General features: G+C 41.9%; 2 protein-coding genes across 5 annotated transcripts in view; both read right to left on the bottom strand.

The window, feature by feature from the left end:
* Positions 1 to 7,072, bottom strand: part of LOC133411076 (zinc finger protein 385D-like) — a 23,279-nt gene extending 16,207 nt beyond the window's left edge. For 2 of the 4 annotated variants that reach the window (XR_009769613.1, XM_061692937.1), the window contains exons 1-4: positions 6,351 to 7,072; positions 3,171 to 3,325; positions 2,915 to 3,028; positions 2,684 to 2,834 (exon numbers count right to left, since the gene is read on the bottom strand). Coding sequence is in view for 2 of the 4 variants with exons in the window: in XM_061692937.1 (XP_061548921.1) it covers positions 2,684 to 2,834; positions 2,915 to 3,028; positions 3,171 to 3,325; positions 6,351 to 6,927 (997 nt within the window). In the remaining 2 variants the exon portion in view is untranslated. The remainder of the gene's footprint in view (positions 1 to 2,683; positions 2,835 to 2,914; positions 3,029 to 3,170; positions 3,326 to 6,350) is intronic. The other 2 variants (XR_009769614.1, XM_061692938.1) reach the window with 2 other exon arrangements.
* Positions 7,073 to 7,191: 119 nt separating this feature from the next.
* On the bottom strand, positions 7,192 to 26,374 carry LOC133411080 (zinc finger protein 385B-like). Its single transcript, XM_061692945.1, has 4 exons — positions 26,185 to 26,374; positions 16,763 to 16,903; positions 15,923 to 16,006; positions 7,192 to 7,373 (listed from the first exon to the last, which is right to left on the bottom strand). The coding sequence occupies exons 2-4, from the start codon at positions 16,899 to 16,901 to the stop codon at positions 7,207 to 7,209; spliced, it is 390 nt and encodes a 129-aa protein (XP_061548929.1). The 5' UTR covers positions 16,902 to 16,903; positions 26,185 to 26,374; the 3' UTR covers positions 7,192 to 7,206.
* Between the last annotated feature and the right edge of the window lie 460 nt (positions 26,375 to 26,834).

Raw genomic sequence — 26,834 nt, 5'->3', positions numbered from 1 at the left:
CGGACTGTTGAACAGCCGACGCTGTACATCAAGCAAGAATGGGAAAGAATTCCACCTACAAAGCTTCAACAATTCATGTCTTCAGTTCCCAAATGTTTATTGAATGTTGTGAAAAGAAAAGGTGATGTAACACAGTGGTAAACATGACCCTGTCCCAGCTTTTTTGGAACGTGTTGCAGCCATAAAATTCTAAGTTAATGATCATTTGCTAAAAACAATCAAGTTTATCAGTTTGAACATTAAATATCTTGTCTATGTAGTGTATTCAATTAAATATAGGTTGAACATGATTTGCAAATCATTGTATTCTGTTTTTATTTATGTTTAACAACTTCCCAACTTCATTGGAATTGGGGTTGTATATATCCACAAATACACACACACTATTATGGGCGGAACAGGTCACAAAATCCATTGTTCGGTTCGTATTTCGGTTCTGTGGGGGCGGTTTTCGGTTTGGTATATGTTGACTCTTTATAAAAAATAATGTCTTGTGTAGTTTGTATTATTTTAATTAATATTATTTATACACACAAATAATTAATTATTAATTAATTAATTGTGTATAAGTTGGCTCTCTGTAAAAATCAGCTTTGTGTTCAACTAAACACACTACGATTTCACACTAAGTACATTTGTTACAAAATTAGACAAGATTTCAGTAATCATACATTTAATATTTTTGTTAACCGTCAGATTTTTCAAATGTAAAATAAGTGCCTTGGCTCAACAAAGGTCAACTGTTGGCAATTATACATAAAGGAGCTTGGCTTATGAATAAAGTTCACTCTATAAACATCTTTATGTTACTAGCAGCACTGACATATGCTTTCAGACAGGTCCATAAATATTAGGACATGAACACAATTGTCATCTTTTTGGCTACAACACTACCACAATGGATTTGTAATGAAACAAACAAATTGTGCTTGATGCAGACTTTAAGCTTTAGTTTGAGGGTATTTACATCCAAATCAGGTAAATGCTGTAGGAATTACAACAGTTCCTGTATCCCACCTTTTAAGGCTAGCTCGCTACATCATGTACGCTCAAGTGAAGCAAAGTTGTTCATCAAAATACCTCAGTCAGTCACGAACATTATAGCAATATCACTTCCGTGGTACTTCTTGGAGAATCTCGTTGCTCGATGAACATCCCACCACGGGGTCTCACGAAGCGGCCACCTCTGAGCCGCTTCCGAACCGCTTCCGCCGGCAGGGGAAGGGCGCAAGCGGTGGGCTTCGTGGGAGGACGGCTATGGAGGACGGGGCATCTTGCTATGGAGCGGCCAATCCGAGGAACCAGAGTACATTGCTTTCCTATCATATCTTGCGTTGGAGAGAAAGACGCTTAAGTACCATAGTAGGCTTACTGCCTCTTCATAAATATCTATGCGTCTCCCGGTGCTATATCTGTTCTCTCCAACATAAGATCTCTGGTGACATGCCCTGATTGGCTGCTGCATCGCTGGAGGGCATGACGCAGACGACGTGTACGCGCTGCCATCTTGGCTAACTTGCTACTGTGCTCGAGTGTACACATTGCTTTGCCTCGTTGGTAAACGAGTGGGGGGAAAATAATAATAATTGCGAATAATTATGAACCGAACAGAACACACGCGGACCGAACTGGAACACTTGAAAAGAGCCGTTTTGGCAGTGTGAAAAAAATTAATTAATAAATAAAAAAAATATGTTCATTCCCAAATATATATATATATATAATAAGTGAAATAATGAATGAAATAAAAAGTGAAAAATTAATAAGTGAAATAAGTAAAATACTAATATATGAAATAAGTAAAATAACTAAAAATAATAATAAACTTGTGACATTATAAGTACAATATTAATAATTGAAATAAGTGAAAAAATAATAAAGAGAAATAATGACCATAGTAGACCCCCATAATTCGCGGGGCACAGGGATCGGGCCGACCGGGAATAGCGAAAAGCCGTGAATAACTGACCCTCATGATAACTGCACAGAACCCTTTTTTGATATATTTAAAAAATATTTTCCTGCGTAAAATAAAATAAAAATTGGCCCCCAATCCTTGAATAAGCAGTCATATTCCGCCAATAAGGGATTTACACCACAACAAAAGAACCGGGGGGGCGGGGGGGGGGTAGGGTTCACCGAATAGGTGAATCCGCGAGAATGTGGGGATTCACTTTACAACAAGTTAGAAAATTAGTTAAATAATGATTGGTGAAACAATGAGTAAATATGTTAAATCATAGGTAAAAGAATAAGTGAAATGACTAAAAAATTAATATCCATCCATCAATCCTTCCATTTTCTGATCCGCTTCTCCTCACTGGCGTCGCGGGCGCGCTGGAGCCTATCCCAGCTATCATCGGGCAGGAGGCGGGGTACACCCTGAACTGGTTGCCAGCCAATCGCAGGGCACATACAAACAAACAACCATCCGCACTCACATTCACACCTATGGGCATTTAGATTATTAGAATAAGTAAAATAAGTGACATTTAAATAATGGAAATTATAAGTGGACATAGAGAAATAAGAGAAAGAATGAGTAAAACAAGTTAATGTGTTAAATAATGAGTAAAACAGTAACAAATCAAATGAGTTAACAAGCAAAATAATAATAATAACCAAAATAATAATAACAACAATCATACGTAAACAAAAACAAAAGACGTCCATCAAACTCAACCTGTGTTCCGATTGGTGCTCGGTGCTGTGGGAGGGACGGTGCCAGTGTCATTTGCTCGTTTCTTGATTGAAAGCTTGTTGTTGTCGTTTTTCTGCTGCATCTTCAGCTTCTTGGCATGCCGGGTGCCTCGGTAGTGAGCCTGGGCCTGCGACTACACACAAACACGCACACAATCCAATGAAAACACCCGGCTTCACCCAGCAGCCGAGGAGGGGGCACGGCCTCACTCACGTTCGAGTTGAACCTGAGCTGGCAAACGCTGCACTTGATTGGCTGCTTCCTCTGCCTCGCCTTGGCCACGCCTCCAAACGTGTGCTTGATCACCGCTTTCTGCACCGGGTCCATCTGGGACACAGAAACACAACATCACAATGCTAGCCGCTAATGTTAGCATCGCTTACGGACACATACGAAAAAAAACTAACCACTAAAAACTAACCACTAAAGTCTCCCAACATATAGTAAAGACACGTGGATATATACGCACCGTGTTGAAGTTTGGGAAAATGGGAGGCATTGCAAGTGGAGCAGCAGTGTTGTCAATAGGAAAAGGCAGGAACGGTTTCATCATGAGGCCGGTTTGTCCTCCGACACCACCTATCAGGCCTGGTAAGGCGGCTGCCAGCGTGGCACACATACGTCCTGACAAATGCAACCAAAGCAAACTATTATCATTAATTATTTTTTTTTTTTTTTAACTTTGTCATCTAATTTTACTTAAAAATTTGTTCATGTTATTTTTGTTTCTAATTCATGTTTTAAAATTGTTTTTAACATTAGCTTTTAAATTTTGTTTTAAAATCTTTGTAATTTTTGTTGTTTTAAATGTATTTTATTTTAAAAGTAATTATTAACCTTAATTTTTTTAATTCTGTATATTTTTAGTCTAATGTGGACCCCTCATACTCACGGATTCCCCTATTTGCAGATTTTTTTTCAGTTTTTAACCCCAATTCTTTCTCAAATTTTTGATTTTTTTTTTTTTTTATTATTATTATTTTGGGGGGAGGGAACCAACCTGAAAACACAATTAGGCAGTTATTCCCTTGTGAGTTAATATTTTGGGGGGTTAAACATTTTTTTCCCCTCAATGCAATTATAATGGGTGTCAAAAATGAGTGACTTTTCTATTCGTGGTCCGGTCCTTATTCCATGCAAACAGCAGGGCTCCACTTTATTTAGTTTTTATATCTTTTTTTAATGTATTTTTTCATTATTAGTATTTTTATTGGGAAAAAAAACCATGGCGAAAGTGTCTATGAAAGTTTCACTTTTTGAATGGAATTATGGAAATAAATTTATTTTTTCATGAAATTCAAAGGCACGGTGTACGACTGGTTAGAGCGTCTGCCTCACAGTTCCGAGGACTGGGGTTCAATCCCCGTACCTGCCTGTGTGGAGTTTGCATGTTCTCCACGTGTCTGCGCGGGTTTTCCCCGGGCACTCCGGTTTCCTCCCACATCCCAAACAATATGCATGGTAGGTTAATTGACGACTCTAAATTGTCCGTAGGTGTGGATCTGAATGGCAATGGTTGTTAATTTGTATGTGCTCTGCGATTGGCTGGCAACCGGTTCAGGGTGTACCCCGCCTCCTGCCCGATGATAGCTGGGATAGGCACCAGCACGCCCGCGACCCTAGTGAGGAGAAGCGGCTCAGAAAATGGATGGATGAAATTCAAAATCATTTTAAAGGGTCTGTACATTCTTTAGGTGCCTGATCAAATTTGTTATGTTGAAGCATTTTAGATGACGTTCCCCCACGAGGTACTTCAGTCTTGCACAGATTGCAAATGGCTTTCATGTTGTCTGTCTTGAGACACCGCAAAAAAGTCCCACACCGCCGACATGTTTCTTCACCGACAAGATTAAAAAAAAATATTGGCTGTCAGGTATTTACAGTACTACGTCACAAGACAAGGAAAAAAATAACAAATTAGCCTTTGGGGATGCTGAGTAAATGTCTTTCGCGGAGCCGATCGATGACTTAATTGATCGGATCGGCGAATTATGACATGAAAGCCGATCAGCATTAAACGCTAATTATCGGCTAATACTGATCAAGCTGATCACATTGGTGTAAAGTCTATTTTCAAATGATAGACGCGCCCTTTTTTGGAACTCTTTATGGCTTGCTAGTCACAAGCATCTTCTCCATGTTAGCAGATGTCTCACGGAGTCGCGAAAAGTATAGAAAACAAAATCAATGAGCCCTCTTTCCCATGCCGAGCATTAAGAAAATCTTGATCAGATCGAGCTTCCTGATATATCGCCCAGCACTACATTCACATTATTACAACTATTTTGGCGTTTAGGGGAATAACTGCCATAAAACAGCAATTTAAATACTATATAATGACGCTAGGCACCACTGGGAAATCATCTTATAGCAAGCCGCCATGTTTTGATGATAACGTCTCAGTTATTCTCCTAAAGGCCTAAATCAGGGGTGTCAAACTTATTTTAGTTCGCGGCCCACATTCACCCCAATTAGAGCTCAAGTGGACCGTACCATAATATTTGTGGCTCAAAAATTGTAAAATAACAACTACTCAAAATTTTCCCCATTGTTTTTGTGCAACTTATTACAAGTACTTTTGGAAAATATTCACATGTATTCATTATCTTGTCTTTGGGTCCCTGCTAAAGCTACTGCCCCCGCGACCCGACCTCAGATCAGCGGTAGAAAATGGATGGATATATCTGCTATACAATCACTTCGAAATGGCAGATGTGGTTTGTAAAGGGGTTCTAGAGTTATCCATCCATCCATCCATTTTCTGAGCCGCTTCTCCTCACTAGGATCGCGGGCATGCTGGAGCATATCCCAGCTGTCATCGGGCAGGAGGCAGGGGTACACCCTGAACTGGCTGCCAGCCAATTGCAGGACACATACAAACAAACAACCAAACAACCAGTCACACTCACAGTCACACCCGGAGAAAACCCACGCAGGCACGGGGAGAACATGCAAACTCCACACAGGCGGGGGTGGGGATTGAACCCGGGTCCTCACAACTGTGAGGCTGACGCTCTAACCAGTCCTCCATCGTGCCGCCTCTAGAGTTATCAATGGAAAAAAAAAAGAATTTAATCTCTGTCCTTTGACCTTTAAGGCACTTGCATTATAAAGTTTAACATATTTCCTAAACAATAAATGACTGTGGCCATTTCTACAATCTAACTGCAGACACCTAATCAAACAGACAGTCAGCATGGCATACTGCGAAGCGGAGGAGACAGAGTTGGGGAAGCATGCACGGATTTGATTTGAGTGGGGCACGGCTACCCATAATCCTTTACGGCAGCAATAGTTAAAACAATGGCCCGCCTGCGACGTTCAAGCAGTTTCACGCAAAGTACGTCTGCGATGATGACGTTTCCGAAACTGTAGTCGGATTCTTTTGCAACAGTGCTGTCTTTTTCTTTATATGAAAGGAAGCGCCTTTCCATCTCGCCTGGACAACGGTGAGTTATAGGTTAAGTGATGGCGCGAAAGACATTTGATCCCTGATTTACGCAGCTAACGTAAATCTTAAGTGGTGCAAGTACACCATCGCCCATGGCGGCAACCAACTTGTTCCGTCAAGGGGTTGACGGACGCTACGGCGTTTGGGACTGAAAACCCTCGAGTGAATTCGATCCTTGGCGAAAAGTCTGCTACATACCTTCGTGTGCCGGGCAACAACAAACTTCCTCCGCAGTATTTCGGTTGTTCCACTGCTGCGGCGGTCGATCGCCGCAGGCGGGGGTCTCTTGGGGGAAACGCTGGACGCTAACGTCGCGACCGCCGCTGCCGGGCGTCTCTTGGGGGAAACGCTGGAAGCTAACGTCGCGACCACCGCTGCCGGGCGTCTCTTGGGGGAAACGCTGGAAGCTAACGTCGCGACCGCTGCAGCCGGGGGTTTCTTGCGGGAAACGCTGGAAGCTAGCGTCGTTGTTGAACCGGCCCGAGTCGTTGTTGAACCGGCCCGAGTCGTTGTTGAACCGGCCCGAGTCGTTGTTGAACCGGCCCGAGTCGTTGTTGTAGCGGCCCGAGCCGCTGCCGAGTGGCGCACTGTGCCGATCATTTGAGACACTCGTCGTTCTGCTGAACTCATAATTATCACTCTCGTTGTAAAAGTGGAAATTATCCATTTCATTATAATTGCCCATCTCTGTGTCGTCGTTGTAAGCGCCCCAGTGCTTGCGTCCGTCCATTTTCCCGCTGTTGTGGATGGAACAGGAAGTGAACCCAAAAGACATTTGCCGAGCACGGACCGGATCGGAAGTACGTCACCAAAAGCGTAGACAACTATAGATGCCCGACCTCCAATACGTCACAGCGGCCGCCATATTGTGGCACTCATTACAGTTTCTTACGGCTACTATACTACTAATGTTCACATTTACGTGGACATTTGAGTCATTGTAGCTAACGATTTATAGTTATCAACATAGCACACTAATGGTAGCAATTATTGCTAGGAAATAGAACAATCAAGTAAATTGAATGGTGACACAGCATCCATTTGGAGAAGTTAGTCAAAAATTTGAAAAAGGATTTATTAACAGGTGGCATGGTGGGCGACTGGTTAGCACATCTGCCTCATAGTTCTGAGGACCTGGGTTCAAATCCGGCCTCGCCTGTGTGGAGTTTGCATGTTCTCCACGTGCCTGTGTGGCTTTTCTGCGGGTACTCCGGTTTCCTCCTACACCCCAAAAACATGCATGGTAGGTTAATTCAAAAGTCTAAATTGTTGGTAGGTGTGAATGTGAGTTTGAATGGTTGGTTGTCTATGTGTCCCCTGCGTTGTGCTGTGCTGGTTAACCAGTTCAGGGTGTACCCCGCCTCTCGCCGGTAGTCAGTTGAGATCGGCGCCAGGACGCCCGTGACCCTTGTGTGGCTAAGCGGTACAGAAAATGAATGAATGGATGGATTTATTTACATACAATGTTCCATGTACTTACAATAAACGTACGTTAGTGCACAAGTTACAAAATTGTTGTTTGTATGTATGTGCCCTGCAATGCTTTTAAGCTGTCTTTTTATTTTTTCACTTTATTTTTACATGCTTTTAATCAAGTCATCATCACAGCACATTGAGTTACCCTGTGTATTTAAGGCGCTAAATAAATACATTTGCTTTTCTTAAAAATACCCACCAACAAACTCATACAGGGCGAGATTCCGAGGGGTTCTCCAAGTCGAAGCGTCAAAATTAGCGTTCCGTTTTTAACGTCGTCACTTTCCCGAAAAAACGCTACTTATTGGTGGATAATATTAACTGAAACTTGTCAGCCAATCCGAGAAAGGGTAACATATTTTCTCTTTTTTTTTTTTTTTTTTTTTTTTCTATTTCTCAAAATCAGACGGGATGGTGCATGACTGGTAAGCAGTTCTTCCTCACAGTTCTGATGACCGGAGTTCAAATCCGGTCTCGCCTGTGTGGAGTTTCCATGTTCTCCCCGTGCCTGCATGGGTTTTCTCAGCGTACCCCGGAGAAATTGAATGGTATGCGTGGTAGATTAATTCAGAACTCTAAATTGTCCGTAGGTGTGAATGTGAATGCGACTGGTTGTTTATTGATCGGTGCCTTGTGATTGGCTGGCGACCAGTTCAGGGTGAACCCTGCCACTCGCCCAATGTCGGCTGGAATAGGTTCCAGCACGCCCGCGACCCTAGCGAGGAGAAGCGGTACAGAAAATGGATGGATTGATGTTACTCAAAATCCTAAATGATCCTAAATAATTAAAATGCAGATGCCAGTGCACTTAAAGCACCTCAATGCTAGAGATAAATGTAAGGAATGAGACTTCTTGATGAACTGTTACACAACTGGATGCTAAAATAAACAAAAGGAAAATGTTTCTTGGTCATTGAATGAAGTCTTTCCATCGCTGAATCAATTTCTTTCAAGTGGAGAAGCTGCACATCCATCTGTTTTCTACCGCTTATCCGAGGTTGAGTCGCGGCGGCAGTAGCTTTAGCAGGGACGCCGAGACTTCCCTCCCCCCAGCCACTTCATCCAGCTCTTCTGGGGGGATCCTGAGGCGTTCCCAGGCCAGTCGAAAGACGTAGTCTTTTCAGAGTGTCCTGGGTCGTCCCCGGGGCCTCCTTCCGGTGACACGTGCCCGGAACACCTCACCAGGGAGGCGTCTGGGAGCCATCTGAATCAGATGCCCCAGCCACCACATCTGGCTCCTCTCGATGTGGAGGAGCAGCGGCTCTACTCACCCTCCCGGATGACAGAGCTTCTCACCCTCCCTCTAAGGGAGAGCCCGGACACCCTGCGGATGAAAGTCATTTCGGCCGCTTGTATTTGGGATCTTATTCTTTCGGTCACTACCCACAGCTCGTGACCATAGGTGAGTGTAGGAACATAGATCAACCGGTAAATTGAGAGCTCCGCCTTTCGGCTTAGCTTCTTCTTTACCACAACGGACCGATACAAAGGCCGCATCACTGCAGACGCTGCACCGATCTGCCTGTCGATCTCCCGTTCCATTATTCCCTCACTCATGAACAAGACCCCAAGATACTTGAACTCCTCCACTTGGGACAGGATCTCATGCCCGACCTGGAGAGGGCACGCCACCCTTTTCCAACTGAGGACCATGGTCTCAGATTTAGAGGTGCTGATTCTCATTCCAGCCGCTTCACACTCTGCTGCGAACTGCTCGAGTGACAATTGGAGCTCACGGCTTGATGAAGCCAACAGAACCACATCATCTGCAAAAAGTTCAGAGTGTGTGTGTTTTTATTTGTACCTTAACAAGCTCATCAATGGAAATAAAGAATGTGATTGGTTTCATCTTACTGTATTTAACGTGACAGTAGCGGATTTCTTGCCGAAAAAATGCAAACGTAGAAGCAGCAGGAACATGTGACGTCTTCTTATGTGACATGGACGCCTCATATGACCGGTCTGTGTGTGTGTGCAATGTTGTAATGAAGTGATATAACAAGGTGACACACACACACACAGAGACTGAAGCAGCTGTCACAATGTATTAATCAAAGTATTTTGTTTTTATATCATGCTCCAACTGCAATGAGGTTCCCTGCACAATATAAACGTCCCCCCACTCTGCGCCATTTACATGTAAACGTGATGTTAAAAAAATTGAAATGTATGTCAATAAGAGTTATCAAATGTAAATAAAAGCTATTAAGTTCTTTAAATGCAAAGAAAAGTGTGCAAACCTTTTACATACATTTCACTTTTTCCATACAGTTTTTGTAGTTTTGTGGAAACATTTAAAACAAAAGTTAAGACCTAATTAAAGGTGATAGAAATGTAAAGACAAGTAATACCGAAAATAAAAGCTATAAACAAATATCCATCCGTCCATTTTCACCACCGCGTATCCTGGTGTGGGTCACGCGGCACTGGTCGCCAGTCAGTCGCAGAGCACATATAGACGGGGACAACCATTTGTACTCACATTCGCACCGTCACTGAGTGGGAACTGAACCCACGCTGCCTGCACCAAAGTCCGGCGAGTGTACCACGACACCAGTGGCCGAAAAATATTTAATACAAATAAAAGTCATTACATGTATATTAGTTATATTTCAGACAAGTTTAGAAATATAACATTTATATGTAAATATTTTTTTAAAAAGTTATCAGTGGAGAGTAGTGAAATTAAAATAAGTTAGTTATAAAAATGTAAAGACAGGTTATTGACAAATGTAATGTGAATAAAGTCTGTATGCATGTAAATAATGGGCCGAAGTGAGTGTCGTCTTTTTCACACGAACAAAGCGCAATGGAACACAGCCAGACAACAGGAACTCAGTGCATATTTTCATTTGTTGGGCTGTGGCCGAGGTCTTGTAATTGTTGTCACGTGTTTTTTCCACCAGTGGTTTTCTTCTGACTTCTGATTGGCTAAAACATGTTTACATGTCAGGGTTGTAGCGCCACCTGTTGTTTTTACGCTTTAGCATTTTTACAACCTTCCACGAAGCATCAATCACTTCACAAACCAAGCAGTGCATGGCGTATGTACAGGAAGTAAAAGATGCCGTTTCCTCCATTGCAAAAACGTCACTAAGGAAACCGTTTCTCTTCCCGACTGGAAAGAAGCTGGCAGTGTTCCGGTATCAGATAACGAACGGCGAATGACACGTGTTATCATCGCTATGCCTCGCAGCCCGCGGACCCTCAACACCGGATGTCACTCAGACCCTCATTTCGTAATCCCTCTGATCCCCAAACAGGATTGCCGACGAACATGGTCCACAACCCGAAGACCTGTTCACTGATTAACTATACTGCAACCCTAATTCCAATGAAGTTGGGACGTTGTTAAACATCAATAAAAACAGAATACAATGATTTGCAAATCATGTTCAACCTAGGCGGCACGGTGGCCGACTGGTTAGAGCCTCAGCCTCACAGTTCTGAGGAGCGGGGTTCAATCCCCGGTCCTGCCTGCGTGGAGTTTGCATGTTCTCCCCGTGCCTGCGTGGGTTTTCTCCGGGCACTCCGGTTTCTTCCCACATCCCAAAAAACATGCATTAATTGGAGACTCTAAATTGATCGTAGGTGTGAATGTGAGTGCGGATGGTTGTTTGTTTGTACGTGCCCTGCGATTGGCTGGCAACCAGTTCAGGGTCTACCCCGCCTCCTGCCCGATGACAGCTGGGATTGGCTCCAGCACGCCCGCGACCCTAGTGAGTAGAAGCGGCTCAGAAAATGGATGGATGTTCAACCTATATTTAATTGAATACACTACAAAGACAAGATATTTAATGTTCAAACTGATCAACTTTATTGTTTTTAGCAAATAATCATTAACTTAGAATTTTATAGCTGCAACACGTTCCAAAAAAGCAGGGACATGGTCATGTTTACCACTGTGTTGCATCACCTTTTCTTTTAACAACATTCAATAAACGTTTGGGAACTAAGGACACTAATTGTTGAAGCTTTGTAGGTGGAATTCTTGCTTGATGTACAGCTTCAGCTGTTCAACAGTCCAGGGTCTCAGTTGTCGTATTTTACGCCTCATAATGCGACACACGTTTTCAATGGGACACAGGTCTGGACTGCAGGCAGGCCAGTCTAGTACCTGCACTCTTTTACTATGAAGCCACGCTGTTGTAAAACGTGCAGAATGTGGTTTGGCATTGTCTTGCTGAAATATGCAGGGGCGTCCATGAAAAAGACGTTGCTTGGATGGCAGCATATGTTTCTCCAAAACCTGTATGTACCTTTCCGCATTAATGGTGCCTTCACAGATGTGTAAGTTACCCATGCCATTGGCACTAACACAGCCCCATACCATCACAGATGCTGGCTTTTGAAGTTTGCGTCCATAACAGTTCGGATGGTTCTTTTCCTCTTTGGCCCGGAGGACACGACGTCCACAATTTCCAAAAACAATTTGAAATGTGAACTCGTCGGACCACAGAACACTTTTCCACTTTGCATCAGTCCATCTTAGATGAGCTCGGGCCCAGAGAAGCCGGCGGCATTTCTGGGTGTTGTTGATAAATGGGTTTTGCTTTGCATAGTAGAGTTTCAAGTTACACTTGCGGATGTAGCGCCGAACTGTATTTACTGACATTGGTTTTCTGATGTGTTCTTGAGCCCATGTGGTGATATCCATTACACATTGTCAGTTTTTGATGCACTGCCGCCTGAAGGATCGAAGGTCACGGGCATTCAATGTTGGTTTTCGGCCTTGCCGCTTACATGCAGTAATTTCTCCAGATTCTCTGAACCTTATAATGATGATATGGACCGTAGATGATGAAATCCTTAAATTCCTTATAATTGTATGTTGAGGAACATTGTCCTTACACTGTTCGACTATTTTCGCATGCACTTGTTCGCAAATAGGTGAACCTCGCCCCATCTTTGCTTGTGAATGACTGAGCAATTCAGGGAACCTCCTTTTATACCCAAACACGGCACCCACCTGTTCCCAATTAGCCTGTTCACCTGTGGGATGTTCCAAACAGGTGTTTGTTGAGCATTCCTCAACTTTCTCAGTCTTTTTTGCCACCTGTCCCAGCTTTTTTGGAACGTGTTGCAGCCATAAAATTCCAAGTTAATGATTATGTGCTAAAAACCAAGTTTATCTGTTTGAACATTAAATATTTTGTCTTTGTAGTGTATTCAATTAAATATAGGTTGAACATGATTTGCAAATCATTGTATTCTGTTTTTATTTGTTTAACACAATGTCCCAACTTCATTGGAATTGGGGTTGTGCATAGTATATTACTGTAGACTACTTACTTAGTACAAATTACAAAGAATGGAGAAAACATGCAAAGAACATGTACAAAAGACAAAATGCGTACAGAACGTACAAAAAAACAATAACACAGTGCATGTAAAGAAAAGTTCAAAATGTACTGAGCTCGCATAGAAAAACAAAGGACATGAAAAGCCTGTAAAATATGCAAAGATTGCATAAAGAAAATGTAAAATCAAAGTGTGTAAAGAACACCTGTGAAAAAGGCAGAAAAAACAAAAGGCATGTAAAGAACGTCAAGAATGCATGGAGTATGAAAAGAAGATGTAAATGACAATAAAAAATATGTGAAGGACATGAAAATAGCCTGCAAAATGTGTAAATAATGCGCAAATAACATGCATACATACATGAAGATTAGAGGAACAACACAAAAGGCATTTAAAGAACACGTACAGAATGCATAGTGTGAAAATAGATTTAAAAAGCATGATTAAAAAACATAAAAATGCAGAGAGTACACGGAAAGCACATTAAAGAGCATGTGAAAGTGCACATGTAAAGGACATGCAAATCACAAACAGTGGGTAAAGAGTCATATATCGGTCACGTGACGAACACGCTAAATAAGGAAGGATTGTGTAAAAAAAGAATGAAAAGAACAGGAAGAAAATAAGGACCATGTCAAGAACACGTCAAAAGTGCATATACAACAGCAAAAAGAACGTAACGAGAAAAGTGTTTAAAGAAGTGTAAAGAACATGTAAAGAATGCATAGATAACATCAAAGTTCATAAAGAACATGAAAAATACAGAGAATGTATAAGATGAAGAAGTATGAAAAGAACACGTGTATTTACACACTTGCAAACATATGCACACATGCAAACACTTACATGCACACACACGCACTTGCACACACTGATTTACATACGCATAAACACACACACGCATATGCACACACAAGCACCCATGCGCACACATTCACGCACCCCCAAACACACATGCACATACATACACACAGCCACAATAGTTGTAAATGCATACATGCACACAACTGTTTATTAGTGACGATGACATCATCTGACCTGACTCTTGATAGGCTGCTCTACCAACATGCGCACACACAAAAACACATGCACGAGCACACGCACACAAACGCACGCCCGTACATACATCCAGATACAGACTCACACACAAAATTGTTTGTATTGGCCATGATGACATCATCTGACCCGACTCTTGATAGGCTGCTCTGCCAACACACACACACACACACACACACACACACACAAACAGGGTTGTCCTGGAGACATTGACAAGGTTGAGAGAGCGTCACAGAGTGGACAGACTTGGATGAGTGTGTGTGATTGAATGTTTAATGTGTGTACAGTGATACCCACGCATAGGATGTAATAACAGCTGTTGTGTGTGTGTGTGTGTGTGGTTGAAGAGGATTAGGAAAGTCATTCATTCAGACAGACTGGTCGCCAGCCAGTTGTAGGACACACATCGACAAACAAGCGTTCACATTCACGGCTGAGGACGGATTTAAACCCTGATCACATGCTCACCAATAGGTCACCGTGATGACCTTATGTATGTACAGTACATAAAGTATATTAAGCATTGTATTTAAAAAAATTGAGAATGTCAAGAACTAAACCAGTTTTATGATGCGTAATTACTGTAAGTATGTACGTACTTTGGTATTCGTGTGTTGGAAGTGTGCCTTTAAGGGGTGTGGCCCAGTCACTGAGCATTGAGGATGATGACAGAAGTGATGAAGATGACCCACTTTGTTTTTCTTTAATCCAGTTTCCACATTCCAGATTGCGAGCTAACATTCCAGAAGGATTGTCTACTCTCCACCAACAGAGAGCAAAACACTCGGAATAAGTGATCTTCTTGCTGCTCTTATTCCTTCCTGGTTTTCCTGGATGATTTCTTCATGTTGTCGCTTATTCCCGCTGCACAGTTATTCCATGTGATATCCCCTCTGTTATTCACACTCCATTCACACTATTCCAGTTGTCTTCTTAATGTTGCCACTTTGATTCCCTTTGTGTGATTCAATTCCTGATTCTGATGCTACAAATGGATTTGCTGCTGTCATTCCTTTTGTTTTTGAGAGTTTTCCCTCTTTTATTCCTGTTGATAATCTTTTAGAGATTTCCCTTTTTTTTTTTTTTAAGTTTAGAATTGACAGTCTTGCCCATATGCCCGCTGTTATTCACTTTGTATATTCTCATTTTCCTTCTTTTTATGTAACCAATTCATCTGGCAAATTTTATTCCCATTGATAACCTCACCTCTAATCCCCATTTTTATTCCATTTGTATCGTCTTGATTACACTTTGTCTTTTATTAACTCGTATCACATTGAAAACCCTATTTTTATTCCCTTTTTTGAGACCAAGTCCTCTCTGTTGCTGTAAATGACATTCCCTGACATTCCCGTTTATTCCCACTGTTAATCCCACATTTTAATCGTAGTCATAATCCCTGTTATTCCTATTAGGATTCCCACAGTTATTTATTTTGTGCATTACCTCAAACATCCTCTCTTTTAGTCCCTCACTTGATATTCCCATTTATATTCCAAAACATATTCCCTCTCTTTGTAGCATTCTTATTGATTGATACCATTTTCATATGCAACATTTCAACTCTTATTCCCCTTTGTCATCAAAGTGGTATTCAATTTGACATTCCAAGTGACGTTATCATTCCAACACTAATATTACGATTTATAGCCTCCTAATCCACTTGTATTCTGTTTGCGTAATCAAATTCCCAATGACATTCCCGCTTTAATTCTCATTGATCATCTCCCTAATATTCCTACTCTATTGTATTAGCATTCTGTTTTATATCCCACATTTTCACTGATATTGCTACTAATATTCACACTTTTATTCCGTTTGTGTAATCTAATTAACCTCTGACTTTACAATCGGGAGTCCTGCTGTTATTCCCAGTGAATTATTTCATTTTTATTCCCATTGGTAATGGGGGGGGATAAGGAAGTAAGAGGTCCTACCAGAGTTAGAGCTGAGGGGGGCGCTGTTGTGATTGGCTGTCGGCAGTCTTAACGCTTGGGGGAAGAGCGTAGGTGGCCCGCTCCCTGCAAGACAACAGCAGCACCACGCCAGGGGCATTTTATGCTAACAATGCTAACATCGCTCATGCTGCTAACATTGCGAAGAATTATAATTCTGCTAACAGTCGAATTCTGCTAACACCACCAATGCTGTTAATATTTATAAAGATGCTAATTTTGACAACACTGCTAACATTATAAAGGCTGATAATGCTGTTAACAGCACTAATTCTGCTGAAGCTCCTAATGCTGCTAACTCGGCTAACATTGCTAAGGCTGATACCGCCGCTAACATTACAAAGGCTGATAATGCTGCTTACAGCGCGAATGCTGCTAATGCCGTTTATGCTGATAACATAACTAAGGCGGATAATGTTGCTGACAGTGCTAATGCTGCTAACATTACTGAGGCTGACACAGCTTCTAATGCTGGTAACAGCACAAATGCTGCTAATGTTGCTAACATTACTAAAGCTGATAATACTGCAAACAGCAGTAATGTTGCTAAAGTTGCTAACATTACAAAGACTGATAATCCTGCTAACAGTGCTCACACTGTTTATCCTACTAGCGTTACAAAGACTATTAACAGTGCTAATGAGGGTACAATTTCTAAGGGTGCTAATGCAGAATAGCATCTAAAATTCTACTTTCTTATGATTGTCAAATTGCTATTCCACTTGCTAACATGGCATCACACTGTTAACACTACTGACGGCGTCATTGTTTCCAACAATATTAATGCTACATGGATTGCTAATGCTACGAATGTCGCGGTACCTGGTGCTTGCGCCTTGATGTTCCTCAGCCTGCGCAGGTGCGAGCGAGCGGTAAGATGTAGCTGCGCCTGCGCAGCCGACGTCATCTGCAGGTTGCAGATGACGCACACAGAGTACGATGAGCTGAATGCAGTCTTCATGGCTGAGGAAGAGGAAGATGAGGATGATGACATGCACTTGCTTATTGTCTCTCTGATTGGCTGACGACAGCACCAGCCAATAGTAATTAGGCAATTTAAAAATAATGCTAGCGACACAGAGATCATTTTACACTTGAGACGATGTGAGTCCCGGGAAGCACGTCACAGAAACAATGAGTCACAGTCCTGGAACAATGAGTCCCAGCAATTTATCATCACTGAATACAGATACAGCAATCCTCCACGAGATTGCGGTTCTTGCATCACAGTCCCACTATATTGCAGGTTTGTATCACAGTTGTTACTCTTTAATTTTTTTATACAGTTATGTACAACCAAAAATTACAATGAAGTTGGGACAGTGTGTTAAACAAATAAAAACAGAATACAATGATTTTCAAATCATGTTCAACCTATATTTAATTGAATACACTACAAAGACAAGATATTTAATGTTCCAACTGATAAACTTGATTATTTTTAGCAAATAACCACCAACTTAGAATTTTATGGCTGCAACATGTTCCCAAAACGCTGGGACAGGGTCATGTTTACCACTGTGTCACATCAGCTTTTCTTTTAACAACATTCAATAAACATTTGGGAACTGAGGACACTAATTGTTGACACTTTGTAGGTGGAATTCTTTCCCATTCTTCCTTGATGTACAGCTTCAGCTATTCAACAGTCCGGGGTCTCCCTTGTTGTATTTTACGCTTCATAATGCGCCACACATTTTCAATAGGAGACAGGCAGGCCAGTCTAGTACCCGCACTCATTTACTACGAAGGCACACTGCTGTATCACGTGCAGAATGTGGTTTGACATTGTCTTGCTGAAGTAAGCAGGGGCGTCCATGAAAAAGACGTTGCTTGGATGGCAGCATATGTTTCTCCAAAACCTGTATGTACCTTTCAGCATTAATGGTGCCTTCACAGATGTGTAAGTTACCCATGCCATTGGCACTAACACAGCCCCATACCATCACAGATGCTGGCTTTTGAACTTTGTGTCCATAACAGTCCGGATGGTTCTTTTCCTCTTTGGCCCAGAGGACACGCCGTCCACAATTTCCAAAAACAATTTGAAATGTGGAAGCGTCGGACCACAGAACACTTTTCCACGTTGCATCAGTCCATCTTAGATGAGCTCGGATCCAGAGAAGCCGACGGCGTTTCTGGGTGTTGTTGATAAATGGCTTTTGGTTTGCATAGTAGAGTTTCAAGTTGCACTTACGGATGTAGCACCGAACTGTATTTACTGACATTGGTTTTCTGAAGTGTTCCTGAGCCCATGTTGTGATACCCTTTACACATTGTCGGTTTTTGGTGCAGTGCCGCCTGAGGGATCGAAGGTCACGGGCATCCAATGTTGGTTTACGGCCTTGCCTCTTACATGCAGTGATTTCTCCAGATTATCTGAAGCTTTTGATGATATTATGGACCGGATATGATGAAAGCCCTAAATTCCTTGCAACCGTACATTGAGGAACATTGTCCTTAAACTGTTTGACTATTTTCTCACGCACTTGTTCACAAAGAGGTGAACCTCGCCCCATCTTTGCTTGTGAATGACTGAGCAATTCAGGGAAGCTCCTTTTATACCCAACCATGGCACCCACCTGTTCCCAATTGGCCTGTTCACCTCTGGGATGTTCCAAACAGGTGTTTGATGCATCATCTCCTTTACGCTAATTAAAATGTACTTCCATAACACGGCAAGCAGGTGCAAACACGCACTCTCACACGCACATAAAAAATAGTGTCTTTGTAATTAAGTGCTTTCATATTCTTAATTAGCCGGCACGGTGGACGACTGGTTAGCACATCTGCCTCACAGTTCTGTTGTGTGTTGACATTGTCAGAGCATACCACGCGCAGTAGGACCAAAACTGGTAAATACCAGACTGTTTTTCTTCATGTATAACAGATAAACAATCTTTAAAGATTTGAAAAATCCTTCTGTGTGTGCCAGGCCTAAGGGTTGTAATGCTCGGCCACATCTGGAGGGGGAGGGGCCTTAATGGTAGTCACACGCTCACACACAAGAGATACAAAAGAGACAAAAAAAAAATCCGACCGACAGAGATTTACCTTAAGGCCACAAGATGCTAATGGTTTCACAAAGACACACGCTTGTCCCGACTGGACTCGGACTACTAGTACTACCTCCACAAAGGAGGTAGTATTTGTACATATGCAGAAATACTGTGTACAGTCTTCACGGTGTGACGTTGTGTATGTACAGTGGGTACGGAAAGTTTTCAGATCCCCTTAAAATATTCACTCTTTGTTAAATTGCAGCCATTTGTTAAAATTATTTAAGTTAATTTTTCCCTAATGAATGTACGCACAGCACCCCATATTTACAGAAATAAAACAATAATTGTTTAAATTTTTGCTGCTTTATTAAAAAAGAAAAACTGAAATATCACACACCTGTGACACTCATTTAACTCGGGTGCTGACCATTTCTTCTGATCATCCTTACAATGGTTCGACACCTTCATTGGACTCTACCTGTGTTTGATTATACTGATTGGACTTGATTAGGAAAGCCACACCCCTGTCTATGTAAGACCTTACAGCTCACAGTGCATGTCAGACCAAATGAGAATCATGAGGTCAAAGGAACTGCCTGAAGAGCTCAGAGACAGAATTGTGGTAAGGCACAGATCTGGCCAAGATTACCAAAAAAAATTCTACTGCACTTAAGGTTTCGAAGAGCACAGTGGCCTCCATAATCCTGAAATGGAAGACGTTTGGGACGATCAGAACCCTTCCTAGAGCTGGCCGTCCGGCCAAACTGAGCATTTGGGGGAGAAGAGCCTTTGTGAGAGAGGGAAAGAAGAACCAAAAGACGCAGAGACGCAGTCGGGAGATTGTAGAAAGTTCTAGAAAGTCAACCATCACTGCAGCCCTCCACCAGTCGGGGCTTTATGGCAGAGTGGCCAGACGGAAGCCTCTCCTCAGTGCAAGACACATGAAAGCCTGCGTGGAGATTCTCTGGTCTGATGAGACCAAGATAGAAATTGTTTACCTTAATTCTCGGTGGCATGTGTGGAGAAAACCAGGCACTGCTCATCACCTGTCCAATACAGTCCCAACAGCGAAGCATGGTGGTGAGAGCATCATGCCGTGCGGGTGTTTTTCAGCTGCAGGGACAGGGAGACTGGTTGCAATCGAAGAAAAGATGAATGCGGCCAAGTACAGGGATATCCTGGACGAAAACCTTCTTCAGAGCGCTCAGGACCTCAGACTGGGCCGAAGGTTCACCTTCAAAAAAGACAATGACCCTAAGCACACAGCTAAAATACCGAAGGAATCACTTCAGAACAACTCGGTGACTGTATTTGAATGGCCCATCCAGAGCCCTGATTTAAACCCAATTGAGCATCTCTGGAAAGACCTGAAAATGGCTGCCCACCAACATTCACCATCCAACCTGACAGAACTAGAGAGGATCTGCAAGGAGGAATGGCGGATGATCCCCAAATCCAGGTGTGAAAAACTTGTTGCATCATTCCCCAAAAGACTCATGGCTGTATTAGCTCAAAAGGGGGCTTCTACTAAATACTGAGCAAAGGGTCCGAATCCTTATGGCTGTGTGATATGTCAGTTTTTTATTTTTAATAAATCTGCAAAAATTTAAAAAAAAATGGGCTGCTGTGTGTACATTAATGTGGAAAAAATGAACTTAAATGATTTTAGCAAATTGCTGCAATATAATAAAGAGAGAAAAATTTAAGGGGGTCTGAAAACGTTCTGTACCCACTGTACATGTTTAAAATATTGTCGTCGTCTGACGTCTGACAATTGGGCGCGAGAAGTAAATGTCAGGTGTTACATTTCACACCACTGTAGCATTTTTACGTTATTCCTTTAAAGTACACGCAGCCACCGGCCAACTACCCTGGCAAATATCGGAATCGGTGTCAGCCTGAAAAAAGATCTGTATCGGTCAAGCACTACTACATACACTATATTATCAAATGTATTTGCTCACCTGCCTTGACTATGATATTCATTTAAGTGACATCCCCTTCTTAATCCATCGGTCCACCCTCTGCAATTATAACATCTTAAACTCTTCTGGAAAGGCTTTCCACAAGGTTCAAGAGTGTGTTTATGGGAATTGATGACCATTTTTCCAGAAGCACATTTGTGAGGTTACACACTGGTGTTGGACGAGAAGTCCTGGCTCTCAGTCTCCACTCTAATTTATCCAAAAAGCGGTCCATAGGTTTGAGATCAGGATTGCGCAGGCCAGTCAAGCTCATCCACATCAAACTCTCTCAGCCACGTCTTTATGAACCTTGATTTGTGCACTGATGTACAGCAATGTTGGAACAGGAAGGGGCCATCTCCAAACTGGTCCCACAAAGCTGGAATTTGATATCGATGAACTTGACTGGCCCGCGCAGAGTCCTGCCCTCAATCCGATAGCACACCTTTGGGTTGATTTTCGAGTGGACAGTGGGCCAGGGCCTTCTTGTCCAACAGTGTGTGACCTCACAAATACTGTGTGCTCCTGAAAGAATGGGCAAAAATTCCCATAAACTCACTCCTAAACCTTGTTAATCGTCTTCCCACAAGAGTTGAACTTCAGATTAAACCATATAGATTTGGAATGGGATATCACTTAAAGTCATATGTGAGTCAAGGCAGGTGAGCAAATACTTTTGGCAATATGGTGTGTCTATGTGTTATTACATTCTAAATGACCAGGTGGCATGTTCTGACAAACATCACAGATTACACCACAAACACACACGATTGGTGGAGGCAGAAGAGGATTGTGGGATTGAGATTATAATCCGTGCATAAAAGTGCGTGTGTGCGTGTCAAGAGATTAAAGCAGCATCTAAAGCAGCAGTGACACTAACCAAACTAACCCACCCCATATAAGGCCAAGATGGCTGCCGACGAAAAACACTCCATCCCCGGATGAACGGGTAAGAGAGGGGATCAGGTAATTGAGTGTTGATCACTGGTGAGGAAAGCGGAGAGGCGGGTCGGTGACTTCACTTGCTTCTCGACGAAATGCTGGGTCATGAAAGATTGATCAGCACTCGGCTGATAAACAAGAAGAAAGAAAGAGAGAGACAAACAAAGGTAAGATGTCAAAGCAGCAAGCTCCATGTTTTTGCCACTACATATATTGCCATGAAACCGTAATGGCCCCCTTCTCTAATTCTTAGATTTTTGCAGTTTTCCTACTTTGTAACGAGATCAAAAGATCTCAAAAACCTGCAACAAAATGCCACAATCCCAAAAAAAATCAACAACCGATGAGAAATACAGTAATTGACATCTATCTGGAAAGGGTTACAAAGCTATTTTTGACGCTTTAGAATTCCAGCGAACCACGGTGAGAGCCATTATCCACGAATGGAGAAAACATGGAACTGTGCTGAACCGTGCCAGGAACGGCTGGCCAACAATAATTACCCCAAGAGCACCTCGACGACTCGTCCAGGAGGTCACAAAGCAACAAAGTTAACTTTTTGGAAGATCTGTACCTTGTTACATTTGGCGTAAATGTAATACAGCATTTCAAAAACAGAACACCATACCAACAATCAAACATGGTGGTGGTAGTTTGATGATCTGGGGCTGCTTTGTTCCTTCAGGACTTGGACAACTTGCTGTGATTGATGGAACCATGAATTCTGCTCTTTACCAGATAATCCTGAAGGAGAATGTTCGGCCATCAGTTTTATGACCTCAAACTGAAGCGCACTTGGGTTCTACAGCAGGACAACAATCGAAAACACACCAGCAAATCAACTTCTGAATGGCTTAAAAAATAAATAAATAAATAAAAGTTGGAGGGGCCTAGTGAAAGTTTGTATTTGATTCTGATTGAAATGCAGTGGCATGACCTTAAAAAGTCATCCATGCTACAAAAGCCTCCTTTGTTGCTGAATTAAAACAATTATGCAAAGAAGAATGGGCCAAAATATCTCGTCAGAGATGTGAAAGACCCATTGCCTGTTATAGAAAACGCTTCATTTCAGTTGTTGCTGCTGAGGGTGGCCCAACCAGTCATTAGGTTTAGGGGGCCATTACTTTTTCACACAGGCCTAGGTAGCTTCGAATAGTATTTTTTTCCCCCGCTAATGAATAAAATCACCATTTAAAATTGCATTTTATGTTTACTTGGGTTATCGTTGTCTGATATTTTCACTTGTTTGATGGTCTTAAACTTTAAATTGGGGAACCTATGCAAAAAAATACAAAATACAAAATTGAGAACGGGGCCAATACTGTTTCACGGCGCTGTAGGGAGTTTTTTATATTTATATGTAGTTCACTAAGAAAGTGGACTCAAAATCCATATATCGTAATTAGGGAGTATTCGATTAATCGTTTCAGTCCTAGAGTTAACTAGGACGAAGTAAAAATGAGTGATTACGGAATACTTTGATGACTCATGTTAGCCCGAGAGTCAACTATATAGTCCACTAAATATAAATCCCTATCTCGTGATTTGACGGTTGACTCTCGGGCTGAAATGATGAATCGAATACTCCCTAATCACTATATACATATTTTTATTTAGTGCACTAAATAGTTGTCAGGGAGTTTGGGGATTTTGAGTGGTGGAACTATCTAAGTCCGTTACATGCAGTATAAAAATTCATATATAGTGATGTCACTGAATAAGGAAATATATGGCTAATTTATGACCTTCATTGGGAATACCTTGGAGACATTAGTGTGACGACGCACTACAACACCGATGGCCGACTTAGACACACGCACGCAAACACACACAGCAGCTGAATGCTCGTTGTGTTTGGACTAAAAAAATCCCAATCACATTAGATTAGCATCATCTCCTTTACGCTAATTAAAATGTACTTCCATAACACGGCAAGCAGGTGCAAACACACACTCTCACACACACATACAAACACAGTGTCTTTGTAATTAAGTGCTTTCATATTCTTAATTAGCCGGCACGGTGGACGACTGGTTAGCACATCTGCCTCACAGTTCTGACGACCGGGGTTCGAATCCCGGCCTCGCCTGCATGTTCTTCCCGTGCCTGCGTGGGTTTTCTCCGGGCACTCCGTTTTCGTCCCGCATCCCAAAAACATGCATGGTAGGTTAATTGAAGAATCTAAATTGCCCGTAGGTGTGAATGTGAATGCAAATGGTTGTTTGTTTCTATGTGCCCTGCGATTGGCTCGCGACCAGTTCAGGGTGTACCCCGCCACTCGTCAGCTGGGATAGGCTCCAGCACGCCCGTGACCCGAGTGAGGATAAGCGGCACAGAAAATGGATGGATGCAGAGTCTTAATTAGAACAATTAATTGAGTCCTTTAAGGCATATGAACATCTGTGTTGAACAACATGGCTGACATCAAATTCAAATGAACAAAACACACACGTCTTTGCTTTGTGCGTGCATGTAGGTTGCAAAGTGATGTGACGTAACAACATGCTGCTTCTCAAGCTGCACACTGCTGGAGTCCTGGCACAGGCACAAATACATACAAGGGGGTGTAATGCTGTCATGGTCCATAAATAGGTCCCATTGATTTCTGTGGAGGAGACGAAGAGGACGACTTCGTGCAGCACAAATACAAATTAAACTTAAAATGATCCAGAAAAATAACAGATGAATATTTAGTCAAACTTGAAACTTAGCCACTACAACGAATACACAAAAAAAAAAAACCACTCTGGGACCGACTTCGTCTGTGGGCCTTACAATTCAAACAAGCCTTTCGATTACTAGAAGGGCGCCTTGAGTTACAGTTTTTTTACGGGACCATGCTTGTAACTGTAAACACTCATTTCTGAAATCATCTTTCCCCACTGAAATGAATGTAAATGCCATTAATCTGTTCCAGCCTGCCTCCAAATTTAAGAGAGAAAAAATGGCACTCTATACTATTGTACTAATTTACAACATATTTAATGACATAATTAAATAAAATGTAAAAAAATAAATAAATGAACAATTACATGGAGACGGTCACAGCTCCCCATTAAGTGGCAGTAATATTAGTTCTTTGCAGAGGATAAAGAACGTGTCTGGAGTATTGTTATATTGTCTTTTTACATTGCTCCATCCACCACTTGTGTTCAAATATCTGTTGCTTCAAGGGTTCTATCACAGCAACACCGATGCCATTTGCTAGCCAGTCTATGGCGTTTTGCATGGTTTGTTAGCATTGAGCTACATGGACTTTATTAACGCAAAGCTATTTGGTTGTCTGAAATACACGTCATTAAACTTCCGCTAGGAGTGGCAGTAAGCCTCTTTTTTGAAGACTTTTTCACTCTCTGGCTGCTTATTGTCGGGCGTGTTGAGTTTGCTGCCATCATACAGCGCTTGAATATACTTTTTTTTTTTTGCTCGCAAGTCAGAGCAAACAAATTGGCCAAAGAGTATCTTGAAAAACTCATGTCAGGTCACTTGTATCTCAAGGCACCACGGTACTATTACTAACTACCATCAATGAAATTTAACTGAATTCCTATAAACTTCTAACTTCTACAGTAATGTCTGTACAGCGATTGAATTTCTATTAACTAGTATGACTACCATGAGCTCAAATGCATTGAATTACTATTAACTACAATTAGAAATCATGAAATTACTAACTACTAGTATCAGTCAAAAATCACTACTAACTATGGTGACTTAAAAGTAAATGAATTACAACTAACTAGTACGATATCACTTAATTGACTTATTATTACCAAACACTACGATCAATGAAAAATGATTGCATTACTACTAACCTCTATCAGCCAACAAGTAATTGAACTATTACTAACTACTACTATAGTCCTGGCAATTGAATAAGTCAATGAACTGCTAACTACTTCCATAAATGATGTATTGTATCGCTAACTAATATTACTAACTCCGATTATCAATGAAAACTGTTTGAATGACTTCAATACTGAACAAGTCATTGAAGTCGTGGAGCAATTGTTGCAGGCAGGGGGCGCCACACACCAACGCAGAATGGAAACAGACAAAACTAGTCATCATTCTATATCGAAGAAATTGATATTAAAAAGGTTCTTTCTATGAGGATAATGTTGGGCCCCAAAAAAATAAGTTGGGATTATTTCAAAAAAAAAACAAAAAAAAAAAATGCAAAGAGGTGAAACGAATCCAAAAGTCACCAGATAACACACGACTCTTTGCAAGTGTGCGTATAGTTTCTAGTTTCTAGTTTTGTAGCACTTGAAATATTTGCACATTTACAGCAGTGACAAAAAAAAGGGATGTGATGACGCATTTGACGACTTACCAGAGGAAGAAGATGACAATGAAGATGAGGATTTCCGCTCGTCGCCCGATCGAGAATCATCCACTGATTGCGCCCGAGACCGCCGAGCGGGTTCTGGACTGCGTGCGCGCGCACCACTGCGCTTGCGCGTGCAAGGCGCTCGCGCATTTGGCACACGTGCGCTCGTGTTTGTTTACAGTCAGCGCACTAGCTGGCGGTGACGTCATGGAGGGCGGGAGGAAGGAAACTTGGCAGGATGAACGGATGGAAGGTAAGAAGGGAGCAAGGAAGGAGTCGAGGATCGGAAGGAAAGAAGGAAGGTAGAAGAGAAAGAAGTGTGGAAGGTAACAAGGAAGGAGACAAGGACAACAAAAGAAAGGATGAAGGATTAAGGCGGGATAGAAGGATGTTAGGAAACAAGGAGGTAACAAAAGGAAGGAAAATAGGATGGAAGGGAACAAGGACATAAGAAAAGGAAGAAAAAAAGAGGGAAGGAAGGACAGAACGTTTATAGGATAGAAAGGATAGAACTTACATCCGGCCCACCGCATTATTTTATGTGGCTCTTGAAAGTAAATCATCTGCATCATTGCTACAATTTGCACCAAAATTCCAACTCATCATATGTAATAACGGAAAAAAAACATTGAGATATTGCAAGCATTTTTTGT

This window comes from Phycodurus eques, chromosome 12 (genome assembly GCF_024500275.1).
Source record: "Phycodurus eques isolate BA_2022a chromosome 12, UOR_Pequ_1.1, whole genome shotgun sequence".
NCBI lineage: Eukaryota > Metazoa > Chordata > Actinopteri > Syngnathiformes > Syngnathidae > Phycodurus > Phycodurus eques.
This window is presented reverse-complemented; position numbering and strand designations above follow the sequence as displayed.